The 15,626-nt window shown below is 50.0% G+C and overlaps 1 protein-coding gene across 9 annotated transcripts in view; it reads right to left on the minus strand.

Annotated features, from left to right (window-relative positions):
- The window catches only part of LOC141579874 (malonate--CoA ligase ACSF3, mitochondrial), a 66,857-nt gene that overhangs the window by 21,219 nt on the left and 30,012 nt on the right, over positions 1 to 15,626 (minus strand). For 7 of the 9 annotated variants that reach the window (XR_012515857.1, XR_012515856.1, XR_012515859.1 and 4 more), the window contains 2 exons: positions 15,208 to 15,320; positions 3,891 to 4,017 (listed from right to left, as the gene is read on the minus strand). Coding sequence is in view for 5 of the 9 variants with exons in the window: in XM_074392475.1 (XP_074248576.1) it covers positions 3,891 to 4,017; positions 15,208 to 15,320 (240 nt within the window). In the remaining 4 variants the exon portion in view is untranslated. Of the gene's footprint in view, positions 1 to 114; positions 216 to 3,890; positions 4,018 to 15,207; positions 15,321 to 15,626 lie in introns of all 9 variants that reach the window. The other 2 variants (XR_012515858.1, XM_074392477.1) reach the window with 1 other exon arrangement.

Genomic DNA, 15,626 nt, shown 5'->3' on the forward strand with positions numbered 1-15,626 from the left:
TTGTGGGAAGGGGCACAGCTGTAGCTCTTGTTCCTGAACTGCTAAAACTACTTGGGTCTTTAAACCATGGGTATATAACTTTGGTTTTAAAAAAAACAAAGGGAAAACACTCACCCTTTGCCCAGAGTCCTCATGCGTTTTCTAGGGAACCCAGGCTAAGATCCATCTGATGCCCGTCTCGTGGGCCTGGTGAGGCCCTGTGGGCTCCAGTCGCCCTGCAGGCAGCAAAACATGGCCCTCTCAGGAGCTGTCAGCATGCACACGTGGCTCAGAGGGAAGAGACGGGCTTCACCACACAGCCTGGCCAATGAGAGAGGCCCAGTGGGTCCCTCTGCCATATGGAAGGGGCTGGGGCGGGTGAGGGCACTTCTGCACCTGTCCTTCCTGTGGTCACCTCTGACCTTGGCTGGCAACCTTGGCACAGGGGCTGGCACCAGCCAGGCCAGCCTTGGTTCCCACCAGAATGCTTGTGTCCCTTCCCTGTCCCACAGAGGGCCTGTGTCCTGTGAAGGGAGAGCGGCCAGGAGAGTTTTGGCCTAGGACACAAAAGCCCGAGGGCTTCTGAAAAGGTGCCTGCTCTGACAGAAGGGATGGCTGTAAGAACAGCTCAGATGCCACCATCTGAGCTCCAATGTGCCACCAGGCCTGGGGCTCAGCATCCAACTCGTTACCACACGGAGAGGCCGTGGGCCAGAATCGTGATACCCCCAGTTCCCGCTGGGCCTCCACAGGACCCCTGGCCAGCTCTGGCTCCACAGGGGAAACCCCGGGTGGCTGGGGCTACTGGCCCTCTGATTTTCTGCTTCTTGAGGCCAGCGAGTCCCACTAAATCACAAGGTCTCTTTAACCCTTCTGGCCCAGATGTAAGCACCCCATGGCTGAGAGCCAGAGGGTCTGGGGATGCCTGGCGACACATGGAGCCCTGGCTGGGCCCCGGAAGAAGTGACCTTGGAGAGGCTGACAAGCAAGCTGGTGCCCGGCAGTGGTGCCCATGGGCATGAAGGGACCAGGTGACAGGGCTGACACTCAGCCTCGGGGAATGGGGCCACCTGGGCCCAGCTCCTCTCTCCCTCCCTGAACAGTATGTCTCTGTCTGGGGGTTCTCCAGCCCCCTACTTCCCACTCCCCATCTTTCCCCACGAGCTCCTGGTAATCCTCCAGGGACCCAGGGCTCCTTCCCCCAGTCCTTCCCTGAGAACTCCTGGTGGTCCTCCCGGGATCCCCGGCTCCCCCCGCAATCCTTCCCCACAAGCTCCTGGTGGTCTTCCCGGGACCCAGGGCTCTTCTCTATGGAGCACTGTCATTGGATTTCCTCCCCCAGCTAGAGCCTAAGAACCCATCCACCCATGCAGGGACACTGGCCTGCCCCACTGCACCCTCCTGAGCCTGGTTTCCCCAGGAGGGGCTGCTGCTCCCACCACTTGCCTGGCAGGGACGCCCACCTCTGTGCTGCCTTGCACTGGGCCCAGGCAGCAAATGTGCCATGTGTCTCTGAGTGAGGGCAGGTGGAGTCAGAGCATTGGGAAAGACCATTTTCGCTATCAGAAGAGCTACCTGAGGGAGACCTTTGACCTGCCCCCGAGCAGCGGAGACCCCATGGCCTTGAAGCCCCCTGTGCAATCTTGAGGCAGAAGCAGGCTGCAGGTTTGGAGGCAGGGCAGGGAGGCAGGAGCGGCCAGCATCGAAGCCGGCAACCTCTCCTCTCATCCTGACCCGGAGGAGGCCGCTGAGGAGCTATGGACTGGCTTCGGCCATCCCGGCCATCCCCAGCCATCGCCATCCCCAGCTGTCCCCTGTGCCTGGCGGCTTATGCCAGAATCCATGTGGTGGGAGGGGCTGGCCAGGGAAAGGGTTAAGTTTAATTTCTCCTGATTTCTATTTAATATCATGCTCTCCCCGCAGGAGCGGCAGCTGTGGGCTGATTGCAGGCTCTCCTCACGCAGGCGGCATCGCTAATGGCCTGTGACAAAGGCATGCGGCTTCCAGGCCTTACTCCTGAGAGCCAATTAAACACACACACTCCCTTCCTGTCTGCAGCACATTACAATGAAATTAAACTGAATTTCAAAACCATTTTCTCCTAAAGACATCTCTTTACAATAATTAATGCACGCTATTCCACCCCGGCTGAAATCTGCACGGGTGCCGGGGACTGCGGGGTTTCCGCGCCCACAGCCCTGCATGGCACAGGCTGCCCTCCCAGCAGCTCAGAGAGCCCAGCCATTCGAAAAATCCACAGGGTTTTGGTTCCTGTGCTTTGAGAAAACATCTTCAGCTTTTTGCCTGAATTTATAAATAAAAGAAGAACTACAGTGTGAGTGAGGTTGGAGTCGGGGCATCCAGAGGGCATTGGAGGGACACTCAGAGCAAGACGGACTCAAGTCAGGCTCTTGGAATTCCGAATCTGAAGGGGAGTCATGGACCAGCTTGCATCCCGGGATGTATTCAAATGACAAACCGGTAGGGAGGGCTGACTGTGCCAGCCACGTCCTGTCGCAGACAGGCTTCTAGGCCCCAGCCCTGGGTCCTCTGCTGATGTCCAGCCACGAAGGTGCCTCCTGGGGTCCCTTGGGGAGCCTGTGGGATGCTGCATAGGGCACCGGCCTCTGCTCTAGGGGCTCACAAAGTCTTCACTTTGCAAACGTGCTCAAAGACCACACACCTAGCACGCCTGCCTTACAGTAGCGCACACTCCAGAGCCTCCGGGAGCCAAAGATCAGGCCACAGGGCAGCGAGGCTGCAGGGAACACAGCATCATCCAGCACCCCTCCAGGAGCCCATTCCCCGCGCTCTCCTCCCTCCCAGCACCCCTCCAGGAGCCCAACCCCTGCACTCTCTTCCAGGAGCCCCTCCTGCCTGCATACTGTGTCCCCTGAGCTCTGCTCCCTGTGGAAGGACATGGGGCAGGTGTGTTTCTGATTTTGGGCCAGCAGATTCTGATGTGTGAAAATGGGCCTCTCTTTTTGGAAAATATTACCTCAGATTATTATAAAATAATGACGTTCAGCATAAAATAAAGACAAGCCATAAAAAAAAAAGGGGAAAAGAAAACCTACCACCATCTTATACCCAGAGTTCAGGAACAAAGTTCCAGTGCAGATCTCCTAGATGAGTCCACTACTGTGAACACCTGCACACCCAAATCTGTCCACTATCCAAATGTCCAAACACGGCCCATGGGGCGGGACATGGGATCCCGGACCAAGTCGGCTTCGCACAAAGGAGGGGGTGGGGCACGCAGCGGTTCAGGGCAGGTTCAGAGAGAGCATGAGGGTGGCAGTGGGGGCTGCCCACAGGCTCTGGGGGCGCTGCCATCTCCGCTGACTGCCACAGGGTTCCCGCTCCCCCACAGGCCCGTTCCGGCAGGCGGGGAGAGTGTGCTAACTGCAGAATGGTAGAGGAACAGCCACACCGCAAACCTACCACACTGTAGCAGGTGACTTAGGCCCCCAGTGGGAGAGGAAGATGTGCAGGGCATGAGGGCAGCTGGGCGTGGGGGTGATGAGGTCTCTGGGTGCAGGGGTGTACTTGGGAGGTGGAGGGCGCCCCGGCCCACAATGGGCAGAGGGGCTACAGGAAGGGGCGTGTGGGGTCCAGCGCCTGTGGTCAGGATATGTACTCGCTGCAGCGGCTGCCACGCTGAGGGACAGTGCGGATGTCTTGTCTCGGGGCACCGAGGGACTGACAGACGGGGCCATGGACCCTGCTCTAGAGGCCGGGCGCTCAGAGGGTGCGGCGCTGGAACAGCAGCCTCCAGCCCTACCCGCACCACCCCCGTCTTCTGCCTTTGGCTGAAAGCCTTGGTGTCACTGAACCTGGGCAAGGCGTACTCTTGCCTGTCCCCTCCCCAGCCCCGGGGTCTCCTCCATGCCCGCAGGGTTAGATCCTACCTGTCTTAAACCAGCCATCCCCGGTGAATGCGCTTTTAGTTTCTTCTGGTTTATTCCAGTATTCTCGAAACACAGAGGGTCCCCTCACCAGCAGCTCCCCGTCCTTCTCTTCAAACCCTGGGGTCACCTGTGGAAGACGAAGCACGTGCAGGTCAGAGCCAGCACACCCGCCTGGCGCTGGCACCGCCACCCTGCCCATCCAGGGCCATGTGCTTCCTGGAACTAAGCACTTTGTTGGAACGTTTGGAAAATGCAGCTTTCAACAGGTAGAAGCCAACCACCCCAAGCTAAGCATTCTGCCGTCCTTGGCACACGCCCTGATGCCCTGGTCAGGAGCTGGGTGTCCTTTCGCTCGTCCCAGAACAGCTACAGAAGCAGATGTTGCTACCCTGTCCTCTAGACTCAAGCATGTGACTGGAACCACCCTCAGCACTTGGGGCCTCGGCTGGATTCAGGCAGCCTGTCCACTTCTAAAACCTGTGCCCAAATCCCATCTTCAGGGTGTTTCTCAAACCAGGGAGCATAGCGGCGGGCATCTGTGCACACCTCGCCCGCAGGGGCTGAGGCAGCTCGGAGTGGGCAGCACCCTCCACAGGGCAGAGGGAAGACTCTTGGGAGGGAAGGTGCAGCCCAAGGGTGGAGGGTCCCTGGAGCTCCTTGTTAGATATGTGGGCACTGCCGTGGCCCCAGGAAGCACAGCCGTGGCGTTCTATGGTGACTGTGGAGAGGGCAGGAGGGAGGCTGGGTCACATGAGCCTGGGCTGGGGCTCCCTGCACATCAGGAGCAGATGGGGTGAGCACCTGGGAGGCCCTGGACGTGGTGGGTCTGTGAAGACACCAGCCAAGCCCTTGGCTCAACGGTCAGGAGGGTCTGGGGAGGGCAGAGAAGGAAGAGGGGCTTCAGGCGAGCAGCTGCCAGCCCCACGCCCCTCACCTTTCTCAACTGTGACGGCACCTGGCTGTGACCCAGGAGGTCAGGGATGTGTAGAGTCTCACTGAGGCTCATCACCTGCCATCTGGAATGGACTTCGAAAAGCCAGGGGCCAAGGCAGAGGCTGTGAGACCGTAGAACACACTGACCTGATGCGCAGAAAGGAAGCTGACACGCCCCTGGGCCAGCACTGCCTCACGGCAGCCCCGGCCGACTGTGTCACCTGCTGCTAACCCGGCAGCCTGGGCTCCTCCAGGAGGGGCAGACGCCATGCACAGGACATGAAACGCCTGCCTCACGCGGTGACGAGCTTTCTGTGCAGTGCCCAGCCTAACTCCTGCCTGCTCAGAGGCTCGTGTTTGTTTTTTCAAAGGAAACTATGGACTTAATCTGGATCTCATGAGATTTTCCACTGCTGTCCCTCATCTGCTGCTCCACTGCCGTGGTCAGACTGGCTACCGGTGAGTACACTTGTGGGACGTGCAGAGACAGCAAGGCCAAGGCCCTAAAAATAAAATGACATTGAAACCAGTCCCAGAGAAGGAGGTCAGACTCTACGGAGTTACGCCAACCAAGTCACAGTAAAACAGACACATCCACATCTTCATCGAAGGTAAGTAAGACCAAGAATCTCACCCCTCACACTACAAATGTCCAGGGTACAATATGAAGTTACTCAGCAAGGGAAAACCAGGAAAACATCAACTCACGTGGAAAAAGAACAGGACAGCATGGAGACAGCACAGTGACGGGAGTTTCCCTGAAAAACATCTATCTGCAAGCTCCATTATAAAAATGCTCAGAACTGAGGGCGCACTGGGGGAGGCTGAGGCGGGCAGATTGCCTGCGCTCAGGGGTTTGCGACCATCCTGGGCAACATGGCAAAACCTTGTCTCTACAAAAAAGACAAAAATTAGCCATGTGTGTTGGTGCATGCCTGTAGTCCCAGTTACTTGGGACGCTGAGGTGGGAGGATAGCTTCAAGTGGAGGCTGCAGTGAGATGAGATAGCGCCACTGCACTCCAGCCTGGGTGACAGAGTGTCCCCCCAACACCAAAAGAAAATAGTAAGGGCAAATGTTTGCACATACATGGAAAAATAGAAAGTCTCAACCAAGAAATAACAGACACAAAGCAGAACCTAATGAAAGTTTTAAAACTGAAAAATACAGAAACAAAAAAATGTCACTGGATTGGCTCAATGGCAGAATGACTCTGACAGCGTGAAGGCAGCAACAGAAACGCCCCACCTGAACAGCAGAGCAAAACGACCACGAACATGAGCACGGAGGGCTAGCAGGCACGCCACCAGAGTAATGAAGGTGAGACTCAGGTGCAGGAAGGCATGTGACAAACCTGGACTACAAATCCAAAATTTCGTGAAAATACAAGCCTATAAATTAAAGACGCTGAGCAAATCCCAAACAGGACAAAGCAAAGGCTGTACAAGTGCAGACACGTCGCCATCCAGTTCCTGACGCCTGGACAGGAACAACGGCTCCCCCCACCGCTGGTTTCTCCATGGAAACAATGGAGGCCGGAAAGAAGCATGGTCATATTTTTATTATTATTATTTTTTGAGCCAAAGACTTACTCTGTTGCTCAGACTGGAGTGCAATGGCATGATCTTGGCTCACTGCAACCTCCTCAGGTAGCTGGGATTATAGGTGCATTCCACCAAGCCTGGCTAATTTTTTTATTTTTAGTAGACATGGAGTTTCCCCATGATGGTCACGCTGGTCTCAAATTCTTGACCTCAGGTGATCTGCCCCCTCAGCCTTCCAAAGTGCGGGGATTACAGGCGGGAGCCACCTCAATGGGCCAAGAGTCCTATTTTTAAAATGCTGAAAGAAAACAATTATCAACGCAGAATTCCTAATCCAATAAAAATCCCCTTCAGGAAGGAAGATAAAATCAAGAAATTCTTAGATGAATAAAAACAAGATTATTTGTTGCAAGCAGATCTGATCTAAAGAATTCCTACAGAATGTCCTTCACACAGGAAGACACGGGTATCAGAAGGAGACTTGGAACATCAAAAATAAAGGAAAACAGCAGAAGTGGGAAATATTCGGATGAGTAAAGCTGAGTTCCTTTCTTCTCAAGTTCTCTAAAATGTTTTTGACTGTTGAAAGCAAAAATTACCATTTTGTCGAATGGAGTTTACAACAAATACAGCAATTATAACAACTACAACATAAAGGCAGAGGGGTCAGTAACTGATACAGAGGCTGGGACGCGGCTCCACAGTCTTCTGGAAGTGTTAAAATGTGGATTCTAAGCGGTCTGTGAAGACCGAAGTCTGTATATTTTATTCCCTGGAACGATTACTAAAAAAACTATGCAAAGCATTTATGGTCAAAAACTTGAGACAAAATAAAACAATACGAAAAAATGACCTCAAAGAAGATAGTAAAGTTAAGCAATAAAACCCTCAGGAAACAATAGTAAACAAACAGTAAAATGGGAGGCTTAAATTCTAGCATATCGATAATTACATTAAATGTAAATGGTCTAAACATACCAACTACAAAGCTTGTCAGGCTGGATTAAAAAACCACACATAACCCAACGGTATGCTGTTTATAAGAAACTTTCTTCAAATACAATTATACAGGTAAGTTGAAAGCAAAGAGACAGAACAGTATATGCCAAGCAAACACCAATCAAGAGAAATTAGAACAGCTATATTAATAGCAAAGTAAACTTAGAGCACACAGCATTACCAGAAGCATTAAATGTTTAAGACACAATCATTTACAAACGTGAATGTACCAAACAATGGACTTTCAAAGTATATGGAGCAAAAAACTGAAAGCAGAAACAGGCAGTTACAGCTGAAAAACTCAACCCCTCACTTAGTAAGAGAACACGTGGTGAGAAAACCAGCAAGGATACAGAAGAACTGAACAACCTACCAAACATCGTCCTCTAATTAACAGAATAGACATTTACTAAAACAAGAAGGACACACACTCTTGCTGTCCCCCAGGCCGGAGGGCAGTGGTGCGATCCTAGCTCACTGCAGTCTCAAACTCCCTGGTTCAGGTGATCCTCCCACCTAAGCCTCCTGAGTAGCTGGGACAAAAGGCACGTAACACCATGCCCAGCTAATTTTTTAAAAAAACTTTTTGTAGAGATGGGGGTCTCACTATGTTGCCCAGGCTGCGCTCAAACTTTTGGACTCAAGTAATTCTCCTGCCTTGGCCTCCCAAAGTGTTGGAATTACAAGTGTGAGCCACCACACCCGGGGAAGAATATATACTCTTTAAGTACACCAGAACATTCTTCAAGAGAAATCACATTCTGGGCCACAAAACACAACTTAACAAATTTAAAAGAACTGAAATATACCAAGTGTGTCTTCTGACTGTAATAGACTTGAACTGTAAGCCAATAGCATAATGATAATGGAAAAATATCCAAATATTTGGAAAACAGGTGCCATATTTCTAAATAATTCACAAGGCAAAGAGAAAGTCTTAAGGAACATTTAAAATATTTTGAAGTAAATGAAAATAAAAATATGTCAAAATTTGGCGATGCAGCTACAGCAATGCTTAAGGGCAATGTACATCATTAAATGTACATATTACAAAGAGGAGAGGCCTCAGATCAACTAAAGCTTCAACGTAAGGGCAGTGTACATAATTAAATGTACGTATTACAAAGAGGAGAGGCCTCAGATCAATTACTAAAGCTTCACCGTAAGCAACTAGAAAATGAGAAAAGCCAGAAGCAAGCAGAAAAAAACAACAAAAATCGGTGAAATTGAAAACAGAAAAACAATAAAGAAAAATCAATGTATCCAAAAGTGACTTCTGTGAAAAAAGAGTCATAAAACAGATAAACCTCTAGAAAGAATAACAAAGAAAAAAGAAAGAGAAGACACAAGTTGGCACCATGAGGCATGGGAGGACATAACATCAGGTCCTGACATCATTAAAAGGTTATTAGGAGAATTCCCTTATTAAAGAGTTTTTTTAATCCTGTTTCTGCGGAACCCTTATTAACCTTTCAATGATTTCATGGCCTGAAGGGAAACTCTACACACAAAAAGTTAACAGATTAAATGAACCAACTCCTCAAAAATCATATGTTCCAAAAGTCACCCAAGATGCAACAGATGACCTGAATAGTCTTATAAACACTGAAGAAATTGAATTCATAGTTCTTTTTCTTCCAAAAAAGAAACACTGGTAGGGCACAGTGGCTCACCCCTGTAATCCCAGCACTTTGGCAGGCCAAGGAGGAAGAATCACTCGAGGCCAGGAGTTCAAGACCACCCTGCGCAAAATAGTGAGACCCCCAACTCTACAAAAAATTAAAAAGTTAGCTGGGCATGGTGGCACATGTCTGTGGTCCCAGCTACTCGAGAGGGTGAGGCAGAAGGATCACCTGAGCCCAGGAGTACAAGGCTGCAGTAAGCTCTGACGGCACCACTGCACTCCAGCCTGTATTCTGGAGTGAGACTGTCACACATACAAAATAATAATAGAAAAGAAAACCTCTAGGTCCAGATGATTTCCTTGGTGAATTCCACCAATAATTTAAATTAGAAATAATACCAATTCCACACAATTTCTTCCAGAAAAAAATAAGAAAGGAGGGAACACTTCCCAACTCATTTAATGAGGCCAGTATCACCCTTAAACACAACCCAGACAAAGGAAGTGCATGAACGGGAAACTACAGGCCAAAATTTCTCATGGATACAGATGCAAAAACACTCTGTTAGCAAATCAAATCCAGTACTACATACAAAAAATTGACACACCATGACCAAGTGGCGTTTGTCCTGGGAATAAAAGGTTGGTTCAATTTAATCTACCATATTAACAGCCTAATAAATAAAAATGATTTCATGCAGAACTAATGCAGAAAAGGTTTCTGAATATATTCAACATGTGTTTGGTGATAAAAACTCTCAGCATATTATAGATAGAATCTGCAAAAAGCCAATAACTAACACACTTGCTGAAAGACTGAATCCTTCCACTGTAAAGTCACAAATAAGAATGTCCACTCTTACTGCTTCCATTCAATATGGTATTGGAAATCTTAGAGCTTTAGTCATACAAATTGGAAAGGAAGAAATAAAACTGTATTTGCACAAAACACGATTGTATTTGTAGAAATTCCCAAGAAGTCTTCAAAAATCTCTGAAAACTAGTAAGTGAATTTAGCAAAGTAACAACTGAAGTATTTGAGGCCAACACACAAAAATCAATTGTATTTCTACCTACTAGCAATGAACAATTTAAAATTAACAACAAAACGATTGAAAACAGCAACAAAAACCTGAGTGAACAGTGGCTCACGCCTGTAATCTCAGCACTTTGGAAGGCTGAGGTGGACACATTACTTGAGGCCATGAGTTTGAGACCAGCCTGGCCAACATGGTGAAAACTTGTGTCTATTAAAAACTAGCCAGATATGGTGCACATGTCTGTAATTCCAGCTACTTGGGAGGCTGAGGCATGAGAATCACTTGAACCCAGGAAGAAGAGGTTGCAGTGAGTTGAGATCACACCGTTACACTCTAGCCTGGGTGAAAGGGCAAAATGTCTCAAAAAACAAACAATGCCCCACCCCCTGCCATACTTACAATAGTTTAAAAAGAAGAGGAGGAAAAGGAGGAGGAGGACTAAAAGGAGTAGCAAAGAAAAGAAGAAACATTTAGATATAAATCTAACACAACGAGTACAGCATCTACATGCTGAAAACAACATAGAAGAAACCAAAGTAGATCTACATAAATGGAGAGACATACCATGTTCATGAATTGGAAGACTCAACACAGTAATTGCTAATTCTCCCCCAAGTGATCTCCCCTATCAGAATGGCTAAATTCCAATCAACATCTCTCTCTCTCTTTCTCACTCTCTCTCTCTTTTGAGACAGAGTCTCGCTCTGTTGCCCAGACTGAAGTGCAGTGGCAAAATCTTGGCTCACTTCAACCTCCACCTCCCAGGCTCAAACAATTCTTATGCCTCAGTCTCCTGAGTAGTTGGGATTACAGGCATGTGCCACCAGATCTGGCTAATTTTTTTGTATTTTTAGTAGAGACAGTACTTCACCTTGTTGGCCAGGCTCGTCTTGAACTCCTGGCTTCAAGTTGACCTGCCTGCCTTGGCTTCCCAAAGTGCTGGGATTACAGGCATGAGCCACCATGCCTGGCTTTCCAATCAAGATCTCAAAAGGACTTTTTGTAGATATAGACAAGCTAATTCTAAAATTGATATGTGCACCAAAACAACTCTGAAAATGAAGAATAAAGCTGGTAAAATCGCACTAAAATTGTAAGACTTAGCATAAAACCACAAGTCAAGACAATGAGGTATCAGCAGAACAGAAACATAGATCAAGGGAACAGAACAGAGAACCTACAGACAGACCCTCTCAAATATGTCCAACTAATTTTTGGCAAAGAGGCAATGGTAACTCAATGCAGAAAGGGTAGTCTTTTCAAATGATATTTGAACAATGGTTTATCAAAAAAAAAAAAAGAACCTCCCACCTAAACCTAGTATGTGAGGTTTCTCACATATTCCAAAAAAAATGCAAAACTACATGCAAAAAAATGAACCTCCCACCTAAACCTCACATATTACCCAAAAATTCACTGAAAATGCTGCATGGATATAAATGTAAAATTATAAACATTCAGATGAAGACCTAAAAGAAAACCCTTGCAACCTGGAGTTAGATATGACAGCAAAAGCTTGATCCATGAAAGAAACAAAAAAAAAGGAAAAAGAAAATAAAAGATAAAGTAGACTTGCTCTAAGAAATAGCAGAGAATGAAAACGTAAGACTGAGAAAATACTGGCAAATCACCTATTCTAAATCTGAACAGCAAGAAAATAAACCAGTTAAACAGTCTGAAGAGTTAAACAGATACTTCAAAACAAGACCCACAGATGGCAAATAAACATGCGTACAGATGCCCCACATCAATGGCCAGTGGCGAAACAACTACTCACTGAAACTATAGCCAGGCACTGAAACCACGGCCAGAGCAACACTAAAACCATGGCTAGGGAGACACTGAAACCACAGCCAGAGTGGCACTGGAACCATGGCCATAGTGGCACTGGAACCATGGCCAGAGTGACACTGAAACCATGGCCATAGTGGCACTGGAACCACGGCCAGAGTGACACTGAAACCACGGCCAGAGTGACATGGAAACCACGGCCAGAGTGGCACTGAAACCACGGCCAGAGCGACACAGAAACCATGGCCAGAGTGACACAGAAACCATGGCCAGAATGACATAGAAACCACGGCTATGGTGACACTGAAACCATGGCCAGAGCGATATGGAAACCATAGCCAGAGTGACACTGAAACCACGGCCAGGGTGACATTAAAACCACAGTCAGGCACTGCTGAACACCAGACAGAGTGACACTGAAACGATGGCCAGAGTGAAAATGAAACCACGGCCAGGCACTGCAAAGACCGGCCAGAGCAGCTAATGGAAAAATTTCCGACGAATATCAAGTGCCGGAAGGAGGCAGAGCACCCAGGACTCTCACCAGTTGCTGGTAGAAACGCAAAATAACACAGCAACTCCACAAGAACAGTCTGGCACTTTCTACTAAAGTTAAACATACACTTAATGTGACCAATCAACCCCATTCCTAGGTATTTACCTTAGAGAAATATAAACTTATTTTCACACAAAATCCTGAAATTAATAATGTTTATAAAGCTGTACTTACCATGGCCCCTATCTGGAAACAACCCAAATGTCTTCCAATGAGTGACTGGATAAACACCCACATCACAGAATATTACTTGGCAATAAAAAAGAGCGAATTCCTGGCACACACAGCACCCTTGGGTGAATCTCAATGGCACCATCTTAAGTGAGAGAAGCCGCAGGCTTGAAATATAACACTATGGGATTCTGGCCATAAGAGATTCTTGAGGAGACAGAACTCAAACGGAAACAGATGAGGGGTACCGGAGGGTAAGTGAATGCTTCTGGGAGAGAACCTGCTCTGATCCAGACTGTGGTAGGAGTTCTGTGAATCCATAGATATGTGAAAATTCATAAAATTGTGTGACAAAAAAAAAGGAGTCAATGTGCCACTTCTCAGTACGGTGAGGCATCTCCACTCATGGCCTGTTCTGCGGTGACAGTGACCCAAGCACCTCAGCCCCTCTCCACACTGTAGACACACAGACTCCATCCACCCAGCACCTCAGCCCCTCTCCACACTGTAGACAGACTCCATCTACCCAGCACCTCAGCCCCTCTCCACGCTGTAGACACACAGACTCCATCCACCCAGCACCTCAGCCCCTCTCCACACTGTAAACACAGACTCCATCCACCCAGCACCTCAGCCCCTCTCCACACTGTAAACACAGACTCCATCCACCCAGCACCTCAGCCCCTGTCCACACTGTAGACATACAGACTCCATCCACCCAGCACCTCAGCCCCTGTCCACAGTGTAGACACAGACTCCATCCACCTAGCACTCAGCCCTTGTCCACACTGTAGACACACAGACTCCATCCACCCAGCACCTCAGCTCCTCTCCACACTGTAAACAGACTCCATCCACCCAGCACCTCAGCTCCTCTCCACACTGTAAACAGACTCCATCCACCCAGCACCTCAGCCCCTGTCCACACTGCAAGCACACAGGCTCAGTCAATCCAGGCCCTGACCTCCACACAGTTGCCTGCATGGCACTGACTCACTAGACAGACATGGAAGAAGGCCAACTGAATGTCAGTCCCGGACACCTGTGAAATTGAGTTCTGGCCATGAAAGCGGGAAGAGGGAGAAGGGTATCGACCGCGAAGAGGAATGTCATGGAGAGGAATGCAAAGTCGTGCGAAACGAGTATTTCCTTGACTAAAACAGAACCAAGGTATCACCATGTTCGTTCTCCTGGAGCACAAGCTCTGAGGGAGCACAGACCTGAGAGCCAGGAAGGGCTGGTGTCTTCAGGGACCCGAGAGGCGGGGTGAGGCCGAGGCAGGAGCCCCGGGAGAGGGGTGTCAGGACAACCGCATGGGCTGGGACCTCAAGCCACCCTATAGAGGGTGGGGGCAGGCATCCACCAAGGGGCAGCCACCCAGATGGGTTTCAGGAAGGTGTCCATGGCAGTGTCGGGGCCACAGTGGGGGCCTCAGAGGATAACACACCAGTGAGGCGCTGCAGGTGACTCAGGCCAGGCAGTGGGCATGGTGTGACCCTCCACACAAGGTCGGCTGCTACAGGTGGCCCCAGTGAGAGGTTTTCGTGGGGAAACAATGGCCACTTCAGGTGGTTCTGAAGCTTGTCATTTAATTACACTGAAAGCCACCTGCGTCCTACTTGTTTGCTGGGCTAAAATGTCCAGCCACAACCACGGCTCCAGCCACAACCATCGCTCCAACCCTCACCTGGTCAGGTATGGAAACCAAGGTCCAGGGAGAGCATGTGGCTGTCCACTCACGAGAACAGCCCATGGCCCGAGGGCCAAGACAGCGCCACAGAGAAGGCAATCTGCTGAGGTCAGACTCGATCCTTCCTTTTAAAATCTCAAGGCAACAGTCAATCATGTGTGGTATCAGGTGTGGATACTGGCTTTAGAGAAAATAATTTCTTTTTAAATCAAGATTCCGTTTCCCCATAATCCCTAAACCTTCCTCCTTGATGTGTGTTCACCTGTTATGAGTAGAGTCTCATGTTAAAATCCTCACAGAAATGAGCCAACGTCCTTTCTTCTTGTTCACCTTTTGTCAAATTTAGAATAACGCACGAGACTAGGAGGCCACCAGTGAGCTCTGCACAGGCACCCTTCAAGACCCAGAGAAGCTGACCTAGAAACGGGGAGTGCAGAGCCACGTGACCCCGAGAAGCTGGCCTAGGAAGCGGGAGTGCAGGCCACGAGGAGACGGCCTAGAAAGCGAGAGTGCAGGCACAGGCACCCGCCTTAGCGTGCAGGACTCTTGTGACCCCCTCCACACCTGCCCTCGGGGCCTGCGGTTAGCGTCGGCTCAGGACAGATGCCAGGGCCAGGCCAGTTCCTGTTTTTAACCAGATTCCCATCACCAACAACGACCTCTCCTGCTTTCTCTCAGGGGTGCCCTTAGCCGAGGACTTCATGGCCCACGTCAGTGTGTCCTTGTGGATGGGGCCCCTAAGAGGGGCTGTGGGCCCAGTGTGGGTCCCCTAGGTGTTCTGCTCTGGGCTCCATCCGCCCACTGCTCCGTGAGCACACAGACGAACATGGCCGGCACCTACAGTGTCCAGGAGGCCGGTCCCCTGTGCGGAGGGGAGTCCGTCTCCAGGGGAAAGACACACCCGTGGGTCCACCCCAGGGGTCCAGCCTGGACAGACGGCAGCCCGCCTGCCGAGAGCAGAGTGGCTTACCTTGGTGCCCCTCTCGTCTCCCTCTGCGAGCACAGTGTGGGTGCCGCCTTCCTTCTGTGAGTTTTCTGAGACAATGCGCACCTGCACGCCCGGCAGCGGGGTCCCCACAGAACCTACAGGGGAGGAGAAACACTGAGGAGAGGCTGCAGTGACAGGGACCTGGGGAGAGACGTGCGCGCTGCGCTCGCATTCCGCTGGGCTCCTGTGTGCCACGTGCAGGAATCAGTGTGTAAACAGAGCAACATGCCCTGGACCCAAGAGAAGACTGCCTAGGAATCGGGAGTGCAGGCCATGTGACCCCGCGAGGAGCCGGCCTAGGAAGTGGGGAGTGCAGGCCACGTGACCCAACAAGGAGACGGCCTAAGAAGCGGGGAGTGCAGGCCACGTGACCCAACGAGGAGACGGCCTAAGAAGCGGGG

The sequence above is a fragment of the Saimiri boliviensis genome (assembly GCF_048565385.1).
Source record: "Saimiri boliviensis isolate mSaiBol1 chromosome 1 unlocalized genomic scaffold, mSaiBol1.pri SUPER_1_unloc_4, whole genome shotgun sequence".
Lineage (NCBI taxonomy): Eukaryota > Metazoa > Chordata > Mammalia > Primates > Cebidae > Saimiri > Saimiri boliviensis.